The sequence below is a fragment of the Bubalus bubalis genome, chromosome 4 (genome assembly GCF_019923935.1).
Source record: "Bubalus bubalis isolate 160015118507 breed Murrah chromosome 4, NDDB_SH_1, whole genome shotgun sequence".
Classification (NCBI taxonomy): domain Eukaryota; kingdom Metazoa; phylum Chordata; class Mammalia; order Artiodactyla; family Bovidae; genus Bubalus; species Bubalus bubalis.
The window spans coordinates 149434737-149460127 of NC_059160.1; the positions used below are offsets into that span (position 1 = coordinate 149434737).

Consider the following 25391-nt stretch of genomic DNA (forward strand, 5'->3'; position numbering starts at 1 on the left):
TCAAATTCCTTTAGCCACTATGCCATAACTTGGAGTAGTGTGTCTTAAACCCCCTCAGTGTATTGGCTACATATATTTACAACATCATTTCACTTTGTAAGGGAATATAACAAGTTCAGGTAATGTCATGGAAATGTTATATTGAATTCTCTTTCTGAAGACTTTTTCTGTAAGATTTTTTTTTTAACAAATCAAATTTCTCCTTGTAAGACATCTCTATTTTGATCTAAAAGTAAGACTTAATTGTGCATAGCAAGAAAATAAAAGAAAGGTAGGCCTAATTTTTAAAATCTTGGGAGAACATAGAAATAGAGTATAAATTATCTGTTTGGTAGAAATCTTATTTCCCAAAGACCTTTGTTGAATAAAAACCTGAATCCTGTTATAGCACTGTATTCAGGTACTGTGTTATCTTTTTATCATCTGATGTTAGAGTCTTTGGAAATAAATCTGGGCTACTTATTTTTGATAAGTGAAGAAATTGAGTAACAATTTTCAAATAATATAAATTGTTTAAAAATGTTTTTAAAAATTTAGATGAATAGTTTTGGATCAGTGGTTTTCTTGGTTAATTTGTTGCTGTCCTATAGCCTTCTTACCCTTATGTTTGAAAAGAAAAAGGCATCTACCCTAGCTATAGCTGTGTTCTCCCTACACCATTCCTCTTCCCCCTCTGTCCTCTCTGGTGTGGGTGGTCTAATCCCTTTTAAGAATCTAATGAAATTTGTGAATCCTATCTTCTGAAAAATGTATCAGAATTTCCTTAATATTTCAGAGAGTTCATGGATTCTCTGCTTTCTCTCACGTATACCTTGACCTGATTGGAGCCCATGGACCTCAGATAGGCCACACATTTCATTAGAAAATAAAATTCAAACTCCTTTCTAATAATCTCAGTATTTAACAGTTCACCTTAGAAATAATAGTCTTATTGATACCCATATAATACTTAAAATAGTAGTGATTAAAAGAATAGTTAAAATTTTATTCTGTGCCAAAGTTATACTCCATCTTCTGTTAAACCTTTAACCCAGACTAATGGTTTATTATTAATGATATCTCCAAGTGGACTGATCCAGTTTACATTTATTGTGTGCTTTAGAAAATAGTGTATCTTTAGAATACAATTTTAAAGAGTAGATTGTAAGCATTTTGATTCTAAGACCTTTGCTGATTTATCTTCATTTACTGCATTTACACAAAATTCCTTTTAGGAATACTGAATTTATTTTTAGTTCTTTAATTTCAGTAGTCTCTGTTTTCCTTCTGAGCCTGTTTGTCATTTTTCTGCTGCTGAAAATTAACTATCCAACCCATACCCACATGTCCCTTATTTCCTACAAATTTCAGTTTGGATACAGGTTCTTGTATTACCCTTAGGATATCTTCTTTGGTCACTCCCCAAAGTCTAACATACATGCTACTCCTATGTGCTTCAGTCATGTTCTTATTCTCTCTTGCTCACTCACTCACTCGCTGTCACACTTTATATATATAAAAATGGATAGGATCGGAAGAGTAGATTCCAGGCTGGTTAATACTAGGGGATCGGAAAAAGAAGACAAGTCTACTAAAAAGAGAATTGTTTCTTTATCTATTATTTACTACAGTAATGTTCAGCAGGTGTTCACTGATCAGAAATAGTTGTCAAATGAGCTAAATGAAGTTACACTAAAATTTATTTTTATTATATCTCAGTGTACTGTTATCGTCCTCACTAGTACTCTTCAACAGGTACTGCTTTGGGCACTTTACTTTCATTGTCTTATTAAATTCTCATAATAATTCTACAAGAAATATAATTTTTCATAAGGTATATAATTTATCATCACGTGACTAAATGAACTTACATATGTCTGAATCTAAAGTTTGCTTGTTTGTTTGATTTTTCTAGTAGGCCAAAGTTTCCCAAAATCTCTTCAGAGAAATAGATGTTAACACGTATTTAACAACAGAAATTGGAGAAGGCAATGGCACCCCACTCCAGTACTCTTGCCTGGAAAATCCTATGGGCGGAGGAGCCTGGTAGGCTGCAGTCCATGGGGTCGCGAAGAGTTGGATACGACTGAGCGACTTCACTTTCACTTTTCACTTTCATGCATTGGAGAAGGAAATGGCAATCCACTCCAGTATTCTTGCCTGGAGAATCCCAGGGACGGGGGAGCCTGGTGGGCTGCCGTCTATGGGGTCGCACAGAGTCGGACACGACTGAAGCGACTTAGCAACAACAGAAATAACTGAAAACCTATTTGGGGGATAATAGTAGGATTATTGGGAATCAGTTTTTACTAATGGGTTGTATACCAGTAGGTGAAAATGAAGCAGCTTTGGCAGGACAGGAGAATAGTATTAGTCATTGAAGAAGAATGGATTCTTGATAATATTTATGAAAATTTTGTTTCACCCTGACTCACTTGGTAGCATAGCAGTCATCTCAGAGAATCAATCCTTTAAGCTTTGTGATATATGCAGTTTTTCTAACCAACTACCTCAATTTTGATTTCCTCATCACCCTTTGCAATCTGCTTTGTTGCTGTTATTTCCCAGTTTTGACGTTTAATTTCTAATAGTTGTGCTTTATGGTTTTCTTGAAATGCCTCATTGGGTTTTCTCTTACAAAATTTTTTATCTTTAGGCTTATCTTGCAAGTATTTTAGTATCTAGGTGTTGTTCTTCATCATTCTTCATGGATTGAATTAAAGTAGCATTATTTTAGAAGTGACTGGTTCTTGAGCATCACTGTCATTTATATTGTCCTAAATATTACATTTAGGTGACAAAGAGAAAATTCATCTGATAGATGAAATTAATAGAAATCTTTCCATGTCTTATTTAAGTCTCTTGATGTGAAGCTTAATATGTCATTTATTCAGCTCCTATTTAAATCCAGTTGTAAATTTCCTCCTCCTGGTTTCTTACCTGATGAGATATCATCTCTTATCCTCTCATTTTTGCTAAAAAACCCTCCTGTGCACCCTCTACCTATAGAATGTTGCCTAAACTTCTTAAAGTGGCATTTAATGACCTCACCTAGATTTTGCTCTCATCAGTCTCTTTCCTCACATATTTGTTGTTGTTCAGTTGCTTGCTCATGTCCAGCTTTTTGTGACTAACCCCATGAACTGCAGCACTCCAGGCTTCCCTGTCCTTCACCATCTCCCGGAGCTTTCTCAGACTCATGTCCATTGAAGCAGTGATGCCATCCAACCATCTCGTCCTCTGTTGTCTCCTTCTCCTCCTGCCTTCAATCTTTTCCAGCATCAAGGTCTTTTCCAATGAGTCGGCTCTTTGTATCAGGTAGCCAAAGTATTGGAGCTTAAGCTTCAGCATCAGTCTTTCCAATGATATTCAGCACTGATTTCCTTTAGGATTGACTGGTTTGATCTTGCTGTCCAAGGGACTCTCAAGAGTCTTCTCCAACAACACAGTTCAAAATCATCAATTCTTCGGCACTCAGCCTTCTTTATGGTCCAACTCTCACATCCGTAACTGACTACTGGAAAAACCATAGCTTTGAGTAGACGGACCTTTGTTGGCAAAATAATGTCTCTACTTTTTAATATGCTTTTTAATAGCTTTTCTTCCAAGGAGCCAAGTGTCTTTTAATTTCATGATTGCAGTCACCATCTGCAGTGATTTGGGAGCCCAAGAAAATAAAGGCTGTCACTGTTTGCGTTGTTTCCCCATCTATTTGCCATGAAGTGATGGGACCAGAGGCCATGATCTGAACGTTGAGCTTTAAGCCAACTTTTTCACTCTCCTCTTTCACCTTCATCAAGAAGTTCTTTAGTTCCTCTTCTCTTTCTGCCATAAGGGTGGTGTCATCTCCGTATCTGATATGCAGATGACATAACCTCAGATATGCAGATAACACCATCCTCACACATAATACTCTGTAATTATATTTCTAATTGACAAATGTTTATTTTCCTTTATTTCTCTTTCTCATTATTTTTATTAACATCATTCTTTTTTTTTTTATTTTTAAACTTTACAATATTGTATTAGTTTTGCCAAATATCGAAATGAATCCACCACAGGTATACCTGTGATCCCCATTCTGAACCCTCTTCCCTCCTCCCTCCGCATACCCTCCCTCTGGGTCGTCCCAGTGCACCAGCCCCAAGCATCCAGTATCGTGCATCGAACCTGGACTGGCGACTCGTTTCATACATGATATTATACATGTTTCAATGCCATTCTCCCAAATCTCCCCACCCTCTCCCTCTCCCACAGGGTCCATAAGACTGATCTATACATCAGTGTCTCTTTTGCTGTCTCATACACAGGGTTATTGTTACTGTCTTTCTAAATTCCATATATATGCGTTAGTATACTGTATTGGTGTTTTTCTTTCTGGCTTACTTCACTCTGTATAATAGGTTCCAGTTTCATCCACCTCATTAGAACTGATTCAAATGCATTCTTTTTAACGGCTGAGTAATACTCCATTGTGTATATGTACCACAGCTTTCTTATCCATTCAACTGCTGATGGGCATCTAGGTTGCTTCCATGTTCTGGCTATTATAAACAGTGCTGCGATGAACATTGGGGTACACGTGTCTCTTTCCCTTCCGGTTTCCTCAGTGTGTATGCCCAGCAGTGGGGTTGCTGGGTCATAAGGCAGTTCTATTTCTAGTTTTTTAAGGAATCTCCACACTGTTCTCCATAGTGGCTGTACTAGTTTGCATTCCCACCAACAGTGTAAGAGGGTTCCCTTTTCTCCACACCCTCTCCAGCATTTATTGCTTGTAGACTTTTGGATTGCAGTCATTCTAAGTGGCGTGAAATGGTACCTCATAGTGGTTTTGATTTGCATTTCTCTGATAATGAGTGATGGTGAGCATCTTTTCATGTGTTTGTTAGCCATCTGTATGTCTTCTTTGGAGAAATGTCTATTTAGTTCTTTGGCCCATTTTTTGATTGGGTCATTTATTTTTCTGGAATTGAGCTGTAGGAGTTGCTTGTATATTTCTGAGATTAGTTGTTTGTCGGTTGCTTCATTTGCTATTATTTTCTCCCATTCTGAAGGCTGCCTTTTCACCTTGCTAATAGTTTCCTTATTTCTCAAACTGTGTGCCAGGGTCTCATCTGTGTGGACACAGTTTGGTTCCACAGTATATTTTAAATTTTCTAGGGAAACAGTGATATCTATTAGACATAGTACAAACCACTTGCTTCAGATACTTCCATTTTAAAATTGGATTGCAATCTTTCTTTTGGTGGTGTCATAAACTTTGTAAAATTGGGTTTCTGTGATTGGAAAAAAAAAAAAAAGCAGTGCTCAAAAATCACTGTGAGACAGGAAATGAGTGTGGTGGTGACCAGTCTGATTCCAAGGTTTGAGAATTTTGTAGTGCTCAACAGGGACTGAATTGTTATGAAATAAATACTGTGTTGTTTAGAACTAACTACTTAATAAATAAAACTTCTTTTTCCTAACATAGTAAAGGAGGCATGTGCTTTATGCTTCTACTTTCTTTCCAGTTTATAGCTATTTTTGAAAATTATACCTATCCTTCAGACTAGTTGATCATGTCACCACTCATCCCTGGGAGGCTCTTCTGATCCTCTCAGCTGCAATTAATCTCCCTCCTGGGTGTTTCCTGGTAACATGGTATCTTTACTATTGCTTTCAAAATTGTATTCAACTAATTCATGTGTTTATTTAAAGTTACCAGTGATGACTTTCTGGTTCTCCTGTTAGGTGTAGTTATTTACAGTATAGTAAGAGCTATTTCATATCATTTCCAGAACTAAAGTGCGTGTTTTTTTAGCCTATTTCTAATTCTTAAAGCATCCTTATAAGATCACAGGTTATATTATCCACATTTTGTATGTGAAGACATTGGAATTTAAATCACTGTTAATTTCTGTCACACTGCCTACCTCCTAACCTTTGACTGTTCTAGTTACTTCTCCTTTTCCTATTGATAGAACCAGCTTTTTGATATATCCTTAAAAATTCTATTGAGTTTTTTGTTTGTTTTTATTTATTTGTTCATGCTGTGCTGGGTCTTCAGGATTGCCCACGTGCTTTCTCTGATTGCAGAGAGTGGGGGCGCTCTTCAGTTGCCGTGTGCGGGCTTCTCACTGCCATGTCTCCTCTTGTTGGGGTGTATGGCTCTAGGGCAAGCAGGCTTCAGTACTTGTGGCAGGCAGCCTCGTTAGTTGCTGCACACGGGTTTAGTTGCCCCGCTACATGTGAAATCTTTCAGGACCAGGGATTGAACCCCTGTCCCTTGCACTGGCAGGGAGATTCTTAACCATTGGACCGCCAGGGAAATCCTCATATTGAGATTTTGATTAGGATTTGCAATGGCTCTCTGAATCTATTAATGGAGAATTGTTTTTTTAACAAGTATTGAGTTTTGGGGAATTCCATGGCAGTCCAGTGGTAAGACTCGACACTTTCACTGCTGAATGACCAGATTCAGTCTATTGGTTAGGGAACTAAGACCCCACAAACCACACAGCATGGCCAAAAATGTGTGTGTGTGTGTGTGTGTATACATATTTTTTCCTAGTCCATACACATACAGCACTCTATTTATATAGGTATTTTTCCCCTTTAGCAAACATATATAGTGTTCTCTGTACAGATTTTGCATGTTTTCTTAAATTTATCCCAGTATGTTTCATTTTTTTATATTATTGTAGGTTACATTGTTTTCTTAATTTTAAATTTCAGCTGTTCCTTGGTAGTATATAGAATCACATTAGATTTTTTTTTTTATAATGATCTTGACTCCCAAGTCAGGCTTCTCCAAGCCAGGCTTCAACAGTATGTGAACCATGAACTTCCACATATTCAACCTGGATTTAGAAATGACAGAGAAATCAGAGATCAAATTGCCAATATCCACTGGATGATTGAAAAAGTAAGAGTTCCAGAAAGACATCTACTTCTGCTTTATTGACTGTGTCAAAGCCTTTGACTGTGTGGATCACAACAAACTGTAGAAAATTCTTAAAGAGATGGGAATACTAGACCACCTGACCTGCCTCTTGAGAAATCTGTATGCAGGCCAAGAAGCAACAGTTAGAACTGGACATGGAACAACAGACTGGTTCCAATTCGGGAAAGGAGTATGTCAAGGCTGTATATTGTCACCCTGCTTATTTAACTTATAGGCAGAGTACTTAATGAGAATGCTGGACTGGATGAAACACAAGCTGGAATCAAGATTGCCAGGAGAAATATCAATAACCTCAGATATGCACATGACACCACCCTTATGACAGAAAGTGAAAAGAACTAAAAAGCCTTTTGATGAAAGTGAAAGAGGAGAGGGAAAAAGTTGGCTTAAAAATCAAGATTGAAAAAATGAAGATCATGTCATCAGGTCCCATCACTTCATAGCAAATAGATGGGGAAACTGGAAACAGTGAGAAATTTTATTTTCTTGGTTTCCAAAATCACTGCAGATGGTGACTGCAGCCATGAAATTAAGAGACACTTGCTCCTTGGAAGAAAAGCTATGACCAACCTAGACAGCATATTAAAAAGCAGAGACGTTACTTTGCCAACAAAGGTCCATCTAGTCAAAGCTATGGTTTTTCCAGTAGTCACGTGTGGATGTGAGAGTTGGACTATAAAGAAAGCTGAGTGCCAAAAATTGATACTTTTGAACTGTGGTGTTGGAGAAGACTCTTGAGAGTCCCTTGGACATCAAGGAGATCAAACCAATCTATCCTAAAGGAAATCAGTCCTAAATATTCACTGGAAGGACTGATGCTGAAGCTGAAACTCCAATACTTTGGTCACATGATGCGAAGAACTGACATTTGAAAAGACCCTGATCCTGGGAAAGATTGAAGGTGGGAGGAAAAGGGGACAACAGAGGATGAAATGGTTGGATTCCATCACCAATTCAATGGGCATGAGTTTGAGTAAGCTCTGGGAGTTGGTGATGGACAGGGAAGCCTGGCGTGCTGCAGTCTGTGGTGTCGCAAGGAGTCGTACACGACTGAATGACTGAACTGAACTGACTCCTGAGACCTTGATAAAGTCACCTTTTAATCCTTAAGCATTTATATGAGATTCTTTGTGATCTCAGATATTCCTTAAACATGCACAGATTGGTCCCCAGCCAAAGTCTCAGTAATTACTCTACATGGATTTCAGCTCATTCCTCTTTGAAACTCTTTTGCAAAATTTCTAGTCTCTTGACTCTCCCTGAACCTCTGTCTGCTCATTTCATTGAGAATGCCAGGTTGTGTTTGTCTTCTTCCTCCCTGCACCGTAGTCTGTAAATTGCTTACTGGCAGAGAGACTGCATGATGTCAGGGCTTACCTTGAGTCTTTTCTATCAAAGATTACAGTGCAGCTCTTCCTGTTGGCCACTGTTTTGAAATTCTATAGTTTTCCCCTTTTGATTTTCTTTTTAGTTAATTATAGCACAAGGGTAATTCTGAACCGTATTTCTCCCTCAGAGCTAGATTGGAAATTAAAGATATGTGTTTAATGATGTACTGTACTTACAGGAACAAAAAATTGGGGCAGTTTATTTTGCCTTTAAAAAAGCAGTAATGATTGAATCAAGTTATGACTGAAGGTTGAATCTCTTCTAGAAACACTGAGAATGTAATGATTTTGACTTTGTTTTAGGGACTGTTATTTTCATCATTTTATTCTCTAGTATACATGTATTAAATGTTTAAGAATTGATTTTTTAATCTTTTCCAACTTCCTTGATTATAACATCTTGACTTATTCAGGTAGTTTACTAAATACTTTCTAGCAGTGAGCATGGCTTCTGTTTCTTTTATGTGTCTACTTTGGCTTACTAAACTCTCATTTTAGATTGGCTAACTTTTAAGTGGAAATAACTGATCCAAGAGTAAAGTTCTTTTCTTTGTCAGTATGCTGATATCAGATATTACCAGAATATTAGCCAGTTGCTTATGATGAAATATTCAATAGTGGAATTATAACATAACCTGCTGAATAGTTCTATTATTTGTCCATTCTTTTTGTTTTGAAGGTTAAAGTAATATTGATTTGTAATGGAAACATTTCAATTTATTTAAATTCTGATTAGGGAAGAATTATAAATCAGATTTAACCTCCATAGTGAGGTGATATAGCCCTTTTTTTCAGACTACAGTTTTTAACATGAAATTTGATTATAATTGTGATTACTATCATTGATGTTTTAATGACATTTTAAGTTATTTAAATGAACATAGTAAAATTTGCTATTGACTTTCCCTTTTTTTATCTCACTACCTAAAGCAAACATGGTTGATCATTCAGTCATGCTTCTACATGAGTAAAAGTAAATTATAAAAAAAACCTCGCAGGTATTTTCTGTTGTTAAATTTATAATTTACCTAAGAGTGGTTTAAAGGATTTAAAATCTATTAGGTATGGCTATTGATGCATTTTAAGATATTAAAATGCTTCATGAGGTTGACTTATTTTAATAAATTGATATCATCAAAGTTTGAATAAGTTAATTTTAAATTATTTTTAAATTTAATGACTGATTTAGTCATAATATCTTTGTCCCTTCCTTTAAGTTTGAAAATTTTCTAACTTACAGAAAAATATTTGTTGTTCAGTCACTAAATCATATTCAGCTCTTTGCAACCTCATGGACTCTTACATCCCAGGCTCCCCTGTCCTTCACTGTCTCCCAGAGTTTTCTCAAATTCATGTCCATTGAGTCAGTGATGCTATGTAACCAACTCATCCTCTGCTGCACCCTTCTCCTTTTGCCTTCAGTCTTTCCCAGCATCAGGGTCTTTTCCAATAAGTCAACTCTTCACATCAGGTGGCCAAAGTATCAACTTTCAGCTTCAGCATCAGCATCAGTCTTTCCAATGAATATTCAGCATTGATTTCCTTTAGGATTGACTGGTTTGATCTTGCAGTCCATGGGCCTCTCAAGAGTCTTTTCCAGCACGACAGTTTGAAAGCACCGAATCTTTGGCACTCAGCCTTCTTCATAGTCCATCTCTCACACGCGCACATGACTCCTCAAAAAACCATAGCTTTGACTGTTTGGACCTTTGTTAATAAAGTGATGTCTCTGTTTTTTAATATGCTGTCTTGGTTTTTCACAAAAAAGTATAAAGAGAAGTAAAAGGAACTTCTTTGTACCTATTATATAGATATAACAACTTTTAGCATTTTAGCTTTCACTTTCTCTTTTTTTACATAAATATATATATTTTTTTCTGAACCATTATTTATTCTCTACTTCAGAAATTTAGAATTTATACAATACTGTTTTCTGATATATTATACATATTCCAATTTCAGTGATTATTCTAATAATTTTATAGCTGTTTGATTTTATTCTCAATCCAACATCCAGTAAGGATTACACATTGCATTTAAATATTTGTTGTATTTCAAATACTTTTGCTTGTCTTTTTTTTTTAATTTTTATATTCCATTGATTGAATTTATTATATTTTATTAAACCAGTCTTCTGTGGAGGGACATTTTTTCCCCAATAATTTTTCATAACAAATAATGTCTCAAAGAATACTTAGGCATATGTTGTTTTGTATTTGTGGACATGTATCCTCATGGCATCTTGTCCCATCACTTCATGGGAAATAGATGGGGAAACAGTGGCAGACTTTATTTTGGGGGGCTCCAAAATCACTGCAGATGGTGACTGCAGCCATGAAATTAAAAGACGCTTACTCCTTGGAAGGTAAGTCATAACCAACCTAGACAGCACATTCAAAAGCAGAGACATTACTTTGCCAACAAAGATCCGTCTAGTCAAGGCTATGGTTTTTCCTGTGGTCATGTATGGATGTGAGAGTTGGACTGTGAAGAAGGCTGAGCGCCGAAGAATTGTTGCTTCTGATCTGTGGTGTTGGAGAAGACTCTTAAGAGTCCCATGGACTGCAAGGAGATCCAACCAGTCCATTCTGAAGGAGATCAGCCCTGGGATTTCTTTGGAAGGAATGATGCTAAAGCTGAAACTCCAGTACTTTGGCCACCTCATGCAAAGAGTTGACTCATTGGAAAGACTCTGGTGCTGAGAGGGATTGGGGGCTGGAGGAGAAGGGGACGACAGAGGATGAGATGGCTGGATGGCATCACCGACTCGATGGACCTGAGTCTGAGTGAACTCTGGGAGTTGGTGATGGACAGGGAGGCCTGGTGTGCTGCAGTTCATGGGGTTGCAAAGAGTCGGACACGACTGAGTGACTGAACTGAACTGAACTGATCTTCAGGATAAATCCCTATATGTAGAAGTAGACTGCTAAATCATTAGACAGTTAGTGTATCTTTATCTTACAGATTTCTCTTCTTTATCTTTTTTTACTTTCCTCATCCATTTTACACTAAATATATTGATACATGCATTTCTTTTCTCCTCCAAATATTTGGGAATATGGTATGATTTTGACATCTTGACTTTGTATATTGAGTAGTTAGCTAAAAAGTCATAGAAACAAAATAAATGTTTACAGTAGCAAAATGACTGTTGTAACTAATATAAGTGTTAAAAGCCTCAGTTGTAGCCTAGTTAGAAAAGATAACAAGTCAAGAGAAAGTATGCATTTTAAAAGACATTGTCATTAATTTATAGCAAATAAATTAAAGTTTATGAGACTAATGAATTAGAATTTTTAATACTCTTTAGTTCTGAATAAGTAAGTTGTCTTTAAAGCAACTTACTAGACCTGAACATAGTTTAGCATTTATATTTGTGTATATATATATGTATACACACACATATATGAATTACATATATAGTAGAGACAACCACAGCTATACATCATTTACTGTATGCTGTGTACCTTGTCCAACAATACATGTACATTAAATTACTTAGTTTAATCTCCAGCAACCTTATGAGATATAGTTATTTGCCATTTATAGATGAGGACAGTGAGGCATAGAAATATTAAGTGATATGCTATTACTTATTCAGCTAATTTGGAGAAGGCAATGGCACCCCACTCCAGTATTCTTGCCTGGAAAATCCCATGGAAGGAGGAGCCTTGTAGGCTTCAGTCCATGGGGTCTCGGAGAGTCAGACACGACTGAGCGACTTCACTTTCACTTTTCACTTTCATGCATTGAAGAAGGAAATGGCAGCCCACTCCAGTGTTCTTGCCTGCAGAATCCCAGGACGGCAGAGCCTGGTGGGCTAATTAGTGTCAAAGGCAAGATTTGAACCCACACGGTATTCATTATAGATTCTGGACTTTTAATGACAATGCTTCACTACTTCTATCAGACTTGGTATTATTTTTCTGTATTAAGACTGATTAGTAACGTAACATTCTATATGACTTTGATTCTGAGTTCTTAATTGCTCTGCTGTCTTTCTTTCCTTGAAAGAAGTATATTAAGATTTTCTCTAGTTGTTATATCAAATTTGTTATCATAAGTGGTGATACAGGAATAGAATTCCGTTCATAACAGCAACAGCTGCTCACAAAGAAACTGTTTTATGCCACCACCCATGGCAGAATACTGAACTATGTGTTCCATTTTTCTGACCCATTAAAATTATTTATGTTTCCATTTTTCAGTGGATGATTCAGCAGCCACACAAAGCAGCAACATTTTTTGGATGCATTGGGATAGATAAATTTGGGGAGATCCTGAAGGAAAAAGCTGCTGAAGCCCATGTGGATGCTCACTACTATGAACAGAATGAGCAGCCAACAGGAACTTGTGCTGCGTGCATCACCGGTGACAACAGGTCAGTGTTCTCTGCAGGCGAGCTCTGTACCAATTGGCTGTTTAACCGCCGGTAAAATCTGAGTTCAAATCTGAATTTGGAATTTAGACTTCATGTTTATAATGGTTTTAATACTTAATAAACCCTTCTTCCTTATATCACTTTTCCTTAAGTTTTTTTTTTTTTTTTTCCTTTCTTGAACCTGCTATTGTCTCCATGAAGTATAATGAAATGGAAATTTGGAGATCATGTGTTCTTGCCTGTGCTTTTTATGTGTGTGTGTGTGTGTTGCTCAGTTGTGTCTGACTCTTTGAGACCCCATGGGCTATAGCCCACCAGGCACCTCTGTCCATGGAATTCTCCAGGCAATTATACTAGAGTGGGTTGCCATTCCCTTCTCCGGGGAATCTACCTGACCCAGGAATTTAACCAGGTCTCCTGCATTGCAGTCAGATTCTTTACCAGCTGAGCCACCAGAGAATTAGAGTTAAGAATGAAGCACGTTTTATTCAATGTTTTATAGCTAGGTTCTTGCCAAACTGACATTAAGAAGAATGTCCTTTTCAACATATCCTGAGATTGAAATGTTAAAATAAATATTTGTGCATATATATTTTAATATATATAAAAATATTTTTATGTATTTTATCATGTATAAAATATTACATTATATCCAGTCTCTCATGGATTACATCATGTAAAGCAGTTCTGGCAAAGAGTTATCTGTCCATACTAAACAACTTCAGTCATGGGTAGTGTACTACTCAAAAAACAAGCCATTACATTTCTAAACAGCTTTGCTTATCAGAAGATTTTTCTTTCTATGAACTTGAATGCTGCCTGTCAGAGCCTGCCAGGCATTGCTTCTTTCTGAGCCTTTTGCAGTTATATCGGGGTGTATCTTCTGTACCTTCATGGTTTGCTAACATCAACATTACCATGTTGCTTATCAGCACGAGCTTTTTTCGTCCATTGGAAAATAAAAAAATGATTTTTTTTGTTATTGTTAGAATCCACAAAGATGATCTCTTTTAAAATAACAATTCACTCGATACTTCACATACCTTATAGCTAGAAATGCAGTATGTCCTCCCCCATTTCTTGTCTCCCTTTTTCTTCTTTCTTGCCTCTTGTCTTCTTTTCCTTATATCCTACCTTATCTCTCCTTCCCTTGCTCCATTCCCTCTTTTTACCTCATTTATTTTTGCACACTTTTGACTTCGCAAACATATATTAAAAACTCGACGATATTCTACACAGTAATCATGAAACAGCTAAAATAAAACTTTCAGAAATAGTTATCATACCAAAGCCATTTTTAAAAATAAAGTTACAGGAAAGTAGTAAAGTTCTCCTACCAACAAAAAATAGTATTTGTAATAAATAAAACCATCAATTGTTGAGATATTGAGATATACTTAATTAGACCTTTCCTCTTTTCAGTTTTTCTAAAATTACCTTTAGTAGGCAGGTGCAGAGATTTCCTGTTAGTGAGAAATGGATCAGCTTTTGCCTGTTTTACCACTCAAGCTACAGTAAAATTGCTAAATTGTTTTTATATGTTGTTACTTTAAAGCGCATTTTATGATAATACAAGGTTTTCCAGATGTCAGCAGCTTAATTTATATACTCATATGAATTGCATTATTAGTATTATTTAGGTAATATTGAAAGTCAGAAACTGAGGGAAACCTTTGCTATCTAACTCATTTTCCAAATTGTAGAACTTAATAAATTTGGATAAACTTTTATTTATTTATTTATTTTTTTAGTTTATAATCATTTTATTTCAAGTGTATTTTTAAAATCATAAATGGAGTTTTGGAATCCAAAGTCAAAACATTTATTCTTTATAGACTCAGAATCTGACAAGCAATTACAGACCTTGCTTTCCAAATCCAGTGTTCTCTGCTATTTTTCAGACTGAGACCTAGTATTTAAAACTACTCTGTTCTAAACGTATCATTTTGGATAACTGTTGTGCACTTGCTATTGATAAGATTCTTCTGAAAACAGTCCATCAAATATATAAAGAATGGTTTCTGTCCAAGTATCAGCAGAGAGGGGAGAACTACTAAACACCTATCAAAAAATCATCTATTCATTTAAAAAATAACAAAACCAGTGCTGTTCTCTGCCATGAAAGAGAACATGCAAAATTAAATTACTTTTGTAGAACTGTGGTAATATTTTATTACCTACACAGGCCTCAATCTCACTTAAAGATCTTTTAATACAAAGTCACCATCAGGATTTACTCAGTAAAAATCCTGGGTACTAACATGGCCCTACATGTGCTTGGATAAACTTTTAAATAGAGCTAGAAACTCTTACTTCTACTATCCCAAACTCAGATTAAGGCAGTATTTTTCTTACCCAGGTTCTTTTTCTCCACACTCTGAACCAGATACACTTGGATAGTAAGAATACGTGTATTTTCTTTTGGAGGACTAGTTTTCTGTTGAAGAATAGTTTTATTATCAGAATAGAATTTAGTAGCTCGTACTAAAAGTATTTGCTTTTATTTAGTAAGCATTTTATGCCAAAATTTTGCAGGAGTCATGATTTCTAAAATAAATTTTATAGATTGAGTGGTTATTCTTAATTTATAATATAGTTATTTTGTATATGCATGTATTGATGCACATCATGCTTATTTTCATTAATCCAATTGAACATAAACAATGTATCCTTCAGTTAGTCACTCAGTTGGCATATGGGTGAGTAGAAATATGTTTTTGAAGTTAATTGATTTTTTTCAAAAGAGAATCTAAACATGTTATCAAAATCTTAAGTGATGATATATTTGTGGGTTTCTTTTTGTTTTTTTATCACAACTGTTACCAAAAAAAGTTGGAAAAATTGGCAAGTTGTTTTTTCTTATTTCTGTATCAGTAGGTAAAGGAAAAGTATTTTTGTCTGTAATGTAAACAATTATTGTGTTAAGTTTAATTGTTGGACAATAATAAAAAGTTGTATGTGATACTTGGCAGCAAAATTTTAAGTGTAGTATTGTGGTTAGATTTTTCAGCTTCAAAACTGGACCAGCACAGGGAGTTTTCAAGTATAAAAAGTAATTTAAATCTTTTATAGTGCATAAAATGTAATGAATTGCAAATTAATTTCTCGTAGTAAATATGGTCTACATATATATGTGTATTTTACAAAATTAATCTCATGCTTGGCTTTTAAAGCATTAAATATCAATGGATATTCTGTTGATACTTGAAAACTGAAGGTTTTCGTTGCATATGTATTTTTTCTGTATAACTGTATAGTAGCTATTTCTTACCTGCGTTTTGAACTATTAAAATGTAGAGGGTAGATAATTTTATCATTTTAGTATCAAAAGGAAACTTAAATGCTAGTTTCTCGAAATATCAGATATTTAGATTAATGTCTGTGTTTTTATCAAGGTAACCAAGATGTCTTACAAAATTTTAAAACAAAATTAACATTACTTTAGTAAAATCAATATACAGCAGTTTGAAGAATTAAGAATTAAAATGAAAGTCATAGTGAAGTATTTCAGACAGAGAAGGAGATATATCACATGACATCCCTTACATGTGCAATCTAAAAAGAAATGATACAAGTGAACTTACTTACAAAACAGAAAAAGACTCACAGACTTACAAAATGAACTCATGGTTGCGGGGTGGAGGGGGGGTTCCATGGGATAGTCCAGGAATAGTTAAGCACTTTGGAAAGGTCGTGTATATACTGCTATATTTAAAATGGATAATTAACACAAACCTATTGTATAGCACATGAAACTCTGCTCAATGTTATGTGTCAGGCTGGATGGGAGGCGGTTTTGGAGGAGAATGCATACATGTGTATGTTTGGCAGAGTCCCTTCTCTGTTCACCTCTAACTGTCACAGCGTTGTTAATTGGCTACACTTTAATACAAAATGTTTTTGGTGTTAAAAAAATTAAAAAAGAAGAATTAAAATGAAAACAAAAGTTTCAAAAATAGTTAACTGTATAATTAACTATTATAATTAAGTATATAAGTAATAAGAATGTAAGTAAAAGCCTACTTACATTTTGTTGTTTTAGATCACTTGTAGCTAATCTTGCTGCTGCCAACTGTTACAAAAAGGAAAAACATCTTGATATGGAGAAAAACTGGATATTGGTAGACAAAGCAAGAGTTTATTATATAGCAGTAAGTATTTGACTAATTCAAATTTCTGGTACATATTTTTACTATAAATTATAGTTGTTTGTTGATGTACATTTAAAAATAATTGTCTCATCCTGCAAATTATATACCCATCTCAAAGCATATTTTGGGCTCACTATTAAAAATTAAGAACAGAAATATGATCATTCTGTGTAACATAATCTGAATTATTTACCTTTAAGTATACCTCCTTTTGGATACATTACATATAGATGTTTTTAACCAAGTGTCAAATTCTGTATTAAATGTTAAGGAAGTAATTCTGGAAATTAGCCAGTTGTATTTATAGGCTGCATATGAATGATGCATGTGTTGTGTGGGAAAATGTTAGTTATTAATTTAATTGTTCACTGCAAACAGAGCTTATTTGCCTAAAAAATCTTAATTAGTATTTATTCCATAGTAATTACCATGACACCTTCTAATTTAATATTTCAGAGACATTGATCTTGACAAATCTGTTAAATATCAGAATAAGGGCAGCATGTAATTTCAATTATTAAGTCTTCTGACATAAAAATAATTGGTTAAGAATTCAATTCTAAAATAAGACTGTAATAAAAATTCTCCTGAATTAATCACCCTGTGAAAATCTTGTTTTTATTTAATATGAGTTAAATGTGACTGATGAAAAATAAGTAGATACCTCTGAAAAATTATAAGTACTTCATATGCATATATGGTTTTGATATAACAGCTGCTGCCATTTACTACCTGAGCTGTGAAACAGCTGGTAAGATGTGTAAAAAATTGATTATCCAGTAAGAACATGTTTATTGAAAATATAATTATTTCTTTCAGTCTAGTGTTAATGTCTCCTACAGCATGTTTATGTGCTCTGCTGTAGGCTTTACAAGGTTGGTATTGATTCTTCTGTATAGCAAATCCTGTCCCTTTTATAGCTGTCAAGTAAATGCTTACATTGAGAGGATTATATAGAGGAAAGTCACATTATGTCTTCTGCTAGTATGTAAGAAAAACATCTCAAAATTAAAAAAATAATTTCTGTGTTATCTTTTGTGTTTTTTTTTTTTTTCTCAAAATTGTCTCATTTTTTCATTAATGTCTTGGTAGCAAGTGTTTGTAGTGTAGCTGTAAGGGGGTCTATGCATTATCTTAAACCATCTTGTATTTGAAAGTCAAAGAACACATGGTTTAAAGTTTGTTGTTATTTATGCTATATTTACTGACTGAAATTTGGCAATATATAATGATACAAAAATATTTTTACCCTAACATTTATAATTCTTGGTATGTCAATATATTAATTGGACCTCAAGTTATGAGCTAACTTGGAAACAACTCATAATTTTAATGATTATGCACATATAACACATCTAGCCAATTTTGCATGAATGAAATTTTTGTAGCAGTATAGACCCATTTGCAACCAACAAATAATTGTAGCAATTATACACTGTAACACATGTAGCCAACTTTGGGTAGATGGAATTTTTTTAGTAGTGTTAACTAGTTATTCGAGTACAGTTTTTTATAAAGTGTAGAGTGATCAGTTTTGGTCAAAATAATACAATTGAATTACTTTTGAGACTTGTGTGGTGTATTCAGCCAGAAACAAGTATCAAAACAGATTGCAGTTGATTCATCTGTTTGTAGCTGTTATCTCTTAGTTTCTGTGTCAGCAATTTCATAAAAGAATGCTCTTAAAAAAAAAAAAAAGAATGCTCTTTCACACTGCCAGGTAAGTCTATAGTTTGTTCAGAGTTGGCTATTTAAATAGTTCTGGAAATAGTAGATTCATACTGGATACTTAGAATGCTATATATTCTTGGTGAACATTCAACAAATATTTATTCTGCTTAACAACTAAGAAGATAATTATTATTCATTAAAATCTGTGATATTTCTTCAGAAATGTAATGTTATTTCTACAGACTTTCAGCTGTTCTTTTAAATATTTAATTTCCTTTGTGTTCAGAGCATCCAGTCTAGTCTTAGTGAGAAAACTGCAAATTTAGATTGAGTTGATAGATATATCTGTACTTATTTCAAGAAATCAAATGGGCTTTCTAACACTTTCAGGTTCTAAAGGGGTTTGTAGTCATCTCACATCATCATCGTAAACTTTGGAGGTTCAACAAGTTGAAATTGTGGGAGCTCTTTTAAATACAAAAGGTTCTTGATCTAAAGAAGCGGTTCAGTATATCCAGCATATTTCCATAAGTAAAAAGTCTGTCTGCGTTATACAAAATAATCTAAATCTACATACTTGACTTTTTCCTCACTTTTCCATGAATTATTAATGGTCAGAAGCATTAAGAAAATTTAAAACTTTTCATCATTTTCTCTGTCACATAATGCATTGAATCTATAATTGAAAGCAAAAACTTGTCTTATAAAAAATTGAAGTATAGAATATGCATACACCAGCATTCTCTTTTAGTGTAAACTGTCCCACTTATGGCATATAAACTCAAATTTTCCATGTTTAAACCAAATTCTTAGTAGATATTTAGGAATTCTTGGTTATATTAGTAGCTAATTGATTTTTGAAAACATAAACCTTAGTTGCTCTTTACCTTAGAATCAGATTGACATGTCTGTTTATTGAAAGAAATACTGTTACAGTCGCCCTCTAAGACTGTGATATTTAGGAAAGGTTTATGAAAAAGATGAGATTGGAGCCATTAATTTTGTAAACCATGTGTTTTCTTTTTAAGCAATATTAATGTGCTGTGAAAAGTCAGCAAATTAGTGCTTTATTTCATCTTCCTTCTTGTTTTTTTATAATTATTTTTATATTTTAAGTATTTAAAAATTTACATTTTGTTCTATAACCATAATTGTTACAGACTTATTCTATGTTTAAATGATCTAAGTGATTACCATCCATTTCTTTACTCCATTTATCTCATTCCTTTATTGTTTACTTTGACTGTCCCTCAATTGGCTGCATTCATTAAACATTTCCCAACCAGTGAAAGACTAAGAACTCTCTTCTTGAGCTTATTTTCATGTTGTTTTTATATGTGAATGACACCTTGTTTGGTGTAATATTTCATGAAACAAAGTGCCTTGTGGACATTTCTTCATTGTCCACTTGTTCACTTCTTATGGGAAGTGTAAGGTCAGGTTGGTTTTTATTTCTGTTCTTTACTATTACTTTCTTTTTTTCTGTTTACTTTGAATTTCATTTGCCACTCATTTACTCCTCTTCCTTCATTCTGTTCCACCCCGCTTCCAGCTTTGGAAGAATAATTTATTGGAGACTTCTCTTCTACTATAGACATTTAGTGCTGTAAAATTCTCTCAAAGCATTCATTTGACTGTCTCTCACAAATTTTGATATGTTTTCATTTTCATTTAGTTTGTAATACTTTCTACTTTCTCTTTGGCTTTTGTATATGACTCATGGATTATTTAGAAATGTGTTGTTTTTTCCTAAATATAGAGATTTTCCAAGGATCTTCCTCCTACTACCATTATGCATTTGTGTATTCCTCCTTGCAATTCTGATTTCTCTTCATATATTTTGAAACTCTTTTATTAGGGGCATAAATGGATGTGGTTGATTATTTGACTCATTTATCATTTTGAAATATTTATCCCTCATAATATACTTTGTCCTCAGTTCTACTCTGTCTGATATTAATATAACCAATATAACTTTCTTTTGACTGTTGATATTATGGTATATCTTTCCCCACTCTTTTACTTGTAACTTATTTGTCTCTTTAAAGGGGATCTCTTATAGGCAACAGGATACTGAGTCTTATTTTTTTGTCCATCCTAACAAGGTCTACTTTTTGACTGGAATGCTTATACCATTCCCATTTAATATAATTATTGATATGGTTAGATTTGAGTTTTTCATCTTGATATTTGTCCCATCTGTTCTTTAATGTATGTTTTCTCTTTTCTCCTATTTTTTGGGTTAATCTAGTATTTTTATCTCCATTGTTGGTTTAATATCTCTAACTTTCTGTTGTTGTTATTTTAGCCATTGATTCAGATGTTATATATATTTAAAACATTGTAATCTGCCTTCAGATAATGCTGTATGGCATCACACTCGGTATAAGAACTTGCAGTAGTACACTTCCATTTCATCCTTCCTAGTCTTCATGCTATTTTACTGTAACACATTTTATTTTCTAATTTTGTGTTTATTTTTGAAAACAGCTTGATTAATACATTATTCACTTACCATACACAGCCATATTATACTTTTACATGTGATAATCAGTATAACATTTTTGTTGAAATCATCAAATATCTTTTAAAGTGATTTAAATAATAAATGTATATATGTTCGTTTAATTACCATTTCTAGAGCTCTTCATTTCTTTTGCTTAGAATCAGATTTCCACCTGGTATGATTTTCCTTCTATCTGAAAACCATCTTTTAGCATTCCATGTGTTTTGGTCTGTTGATGATGGATTTGTTCCGTTTTTTTATGCTTGAAAAGTCTTTATTTCACCTTCATTTTAAAAGGAAATCTTGCCAGGTATGTAGTTCTGGTTTGACGGTTTTGTCTTAGTGCTCTGAAGATGGCGCTCTACTGTCTTGTCACTGCGCTATTTCGATGAGAAATCTGATATTCTAAATTTTGATTCTCTGGATGTCACATGCCACACACCCCTGATTCTGTCTCCTCTTAGAGATTTCCTGTTTATTGCTGATTTTGATCAATTGATTATTGATCTTCAGTTTTTAGTTTTAGTTTTCTTTTCACGTTCATTGTGCTTGGGGATTAACTTCTTAGAGCTGTGTATTTATGGTTTTTATTATGTTTGAAATGTTTTCATCCACTATTTCTTTAAATATGTTCTTTGCCTCAACATCCATCACCTCCTACTGGGTCTCGGAGTACTTCTGTATTAGGACACTTGCAGTTTCTTATTGTGATGACTAAGGATTGCTACTAGTAGGTACAGGACAGTATAATGTTGCTAAACATCCTGCAATACATGGGACAGAACCACGCAACAAAGGATTATCCAGTGGTAAACATCAATGCAGCCAAGGTTTAAGAAACCCTGTTCTAAGGCTAAATAATCCCTATGACTGAGGCAAGATTTATCTATACTTGATGCAGTGCCCTGTTAATTATGAATTTTTTTGCTCTAGATGATGGAAATAAATACCATTTCCAGAGGTCTGTGTGCCTAACTATTGTATAATCTTTTTCCCTGTAATACTTTTAGATCATTCTTTCTTGGGCTCTGGTCTGGTGAATGTTCAAAAGCAAACCCTCTGCACATTTCTGGGATTCTCTGTAAAGCTTTTTCTTCTAGGATATCTGGCCTCTGATGTCTACCTGCTCTGGTCTTCCTTGATTCTCAGCTCTATCTCCTCGACTTAGTGGGCTGGGCACTCTCTCAAGGCAGTAAGCTAATTCAGTTTTGTTGAATTCTGTTTAAGAGAAGCTAAAGGCAAAGGAGAAAGGGAAAGATATACCCATTTGAAAGCAGAGTTCAAAACAATAGCAAGGAATGATAAGAGTGCCTTCCTCAGAGATCAACGCCAAGAAATAGAGGAAAACAATAGAATGGGAAAGAATAGAGATCTCTTCAAGAAAATTAGAGATAGCAATGGAACATTTCATGCAAAGATGGGCTCGATAAAAGACAGAAATGGTATGGACCTAACAGAAGCAGATGGTATTAAGAAAAGGAGGCAAGAATACACAGAAGAACCATACAAAAAAGATGTTCATGACCCAGATAACCACGATGGTGTGATCGATCACTCACCTAGAGCCAGACATCCTGGAATGCAAAGTCAAGTGGGCCTTAGGGAGCATCACTACAAGTAAAGCTAGTGAAGGTGATAGAATTCCAGTTGAGCTATTTCAAATCCTAAAGGATGATTCTGTGAAAGTGCTGCACTCAATATGCCAGCAAATCTGAAAAACTCAGGAGTGGCCACAGGACTGGTAAAGGTCAGTCTTCATTCCAATCCCAAAGATGGGCAATGCCAAAGAATGTCCAAAGTACCACACAGTGGCACTCATCTCACACACTAGTAAAGTAATGCTCAAAATTCTCCAAGTCAGGCTTCAATAGTACGTGGACCGTGAACTTCCAGATGTTCAAGCTGGTTTTACAAAAGGCACAGGAACCAGAGATCAAATTGTCAACATCCACTGGATCATCAAAAAAGCAAGAGAGTTCAAGGAAAACATCTACTTCTGCTTTATTGACTATGCCAAAGCCTTTGACTGTGTGGATCACCACAAACTGGAAAATTCTGAAAGAGATAGGAATACCAGACCACCTGACCTGCCTCCTGAGAAATCTGTATGCAGGTCAGGAAGCAACAGTTAGAACTGGACATTGAACAACAGAGTGGTTCCAAATCAGGAAAGGAGTATGTCAAGGCTGTATATTGTCACCCTGCTTATTTAACTTATATGCAGAGTGCATCATGAGAAACACTGGGCTGGATGAAGCACAGGCTGGAATCAAGATTGCTGGGAGAAATATCAATAACCTCAGATATGCAGATGACACCACCCTTATGGCAGAAGTGAAGAAGAACTACAGAGCCTCTTGATGAAAGTGAAAGAGGAGAGTGAAAAAGTGGGCTTAGAGCTCAACATTCAGAAAACTAAGATCATGGCATCTGGTCCCATCACTTCATGGCAGATAGATGGGAAACAGTGGCTGACTTTATTTTTCTGGGCTCCAAAATCACTGCAGATGGTGACTTCAGCCATGAAATTAAAAGATGCTTACTCCTTGGAAGGAAAGTTATGACTGACCTAGACAGCATATTAAAAAGCAGAGACATTACTTTGCCAACAAAGGTCCGTCTAGTCAAGGCTATGGTTTTTCCAGTGGTCATGTATGGATGTGAGAGCTGGACTATGAAGAAAGCTGAGCACCGGAGAATTGATGCTTTTGAACTGTGGTGTTGGAGAAGACTCTTGAGAGTCCCTTGGACTGCAAGGAGATCCAGCCAGTCCATCCTAAAGGAGATCAGTCCTGGGTGTTCATTGGAAGGACTGATGTTGAGGCTGAAACTCCAATACTTTGGCCACCTGATGCGAAGAGCTGACTCATTTGAAAAGACCCTGATTTTGGGAAAGATTGAGTGCAGGAGGAGAAGGGGACGACAGAGGATGAGATGGTGGATGGCATCATCGACTCGATGGAAATGGGTATGGGTGTACTCTGGGAGTTGGTGATGGACAGGGAGGCCTGGTGTGCTGCAGATCATGGGTTCGCAAAGAGTTGGACACAACTGAGCAACTAGACTGAACTCAAAACTCAACACTCAGAAAACTAAGATCATGGCATCTGGTCACATCACTTCATGGCAAATAGATGGGGAAATAATGGAAACAGTTAGAGACTTTAGTTTTGGGGGCTCCAAAATCACTGCAGGTGGTGATTGCAACCGTGAAATTAAAAGACACTTGCACCTTGGGAAGAAAAAGAGCTATGATCAACCTAGACAACATATTAGAAAGCAGAGACATTACTTTACCAACAAAGGTCCATATAGTCAAAGCTATGGTTTTCCCAGTAGTCATGTATAGATGTGAGAGTTGGACTCTAAAGAAGGGTGAGTGCCAAAGAATTGATGCTTTTGAAGTGTGGTGTTGGACTTCTCCAAGAGTCTCCAAAACCAGTCTATCCTAAAGGAGATCTGTCCTGAATATTCATTGGAAGGACTGATGCTGAAGCTAAAACTCCAATACTTTGGCCACCTGATGTGAAGAACTGACTCATTTGAAAATCCCCTGATGTTGGGAAAGATTGAAGGCAGATGGGAAGTGAATGGCAGGGGATGAGATGATTGGATGGTATAACTGACTCAATGGGCATGAGTTTGAGCAAGCTCCGGTAGCTGGTGATGGACAGGGAAGCCTGGCGTGCTGTAGTCCATGGGGTCGAAAAGTGTCGGACACGACTGAGTGACTGAACTGAAAGGAACTGAATTGTTTGCTAAAATTTTGTTGAGGATTTTTGCTTCTATGTTAATCAGTGATATTGGCCTGTAGTTTTCTTATTTTTTGTAGTGTTTGTCTGGTTTCAGTATCAGGGTGATGGTGACCTCATAGAATGAGTTTGGGAGTGTTCCTCTGCAATTTTTTGAAAGAGTTTTAGAAGGATAGGCATTAGCTCATCTCTAAATTATTGATAGAATTCTCAAGAATCTATCCATTTCTTCCAAGTTATCCATTTTATTGCCATATAGTTGTTTGTAATAGTCTCTTATAATCCTTTGTATATTTGCATTGTCTGTTGTTACTTCTCCTTTTTTATTTCTAATTTTGTTGATTTGATTCTTCTTTCTTTCTTTCTTGATGAGTCTGGCTAGAGGTTTGTCAATTTTGTTTATCTTTCACAGTACCTGCTTTTAGTTTTATTAATCTTTGCTATCGTTTCTTTCATTTCTTTTTTACTTATTTTTGCTCTGATCTTTATGATTTCTTTCCTTCTGCCTTTTTTTTTTTTTTTTTTTTTTTTTGGACTTCTTTTTCCAGTTGGTTTAGTTGTAAAGTTAGGCTGTCTATTCAGTTTCTTGAGATAGGCTTGTATTGCTATAAACTTCCCTT

The 25391-nt window shown here is 35.2% G+C and overlaps 1 protein-coding gene across 5 annotated transcripts in view; it reads left to right on the top strand.

The window, feature by feature from the left end:
• The window catches only part of ADK (adenosine kinase), a 566593-nt gene that overhangs the window by 265421 nt on the left and 275781 nt on the right, over nt 1-25391 (top strand). For all 5 annotated transcript variants that reach the window (XM_045165559.1, XM_045165562.1, XM_045165561.1 and 2 more), the window contains 2 exons: nt 12519-12691; nt 16734-16842. In XM_045165559.1, the coding sequence (XP_045021494.1) occupies nt 12519-12691; nt 16734-16842 (282 nt within the window). The remainder of the gene's footprint in view (nt 1-12518; nt 12692-16733; nt 16843-25391) is intronic.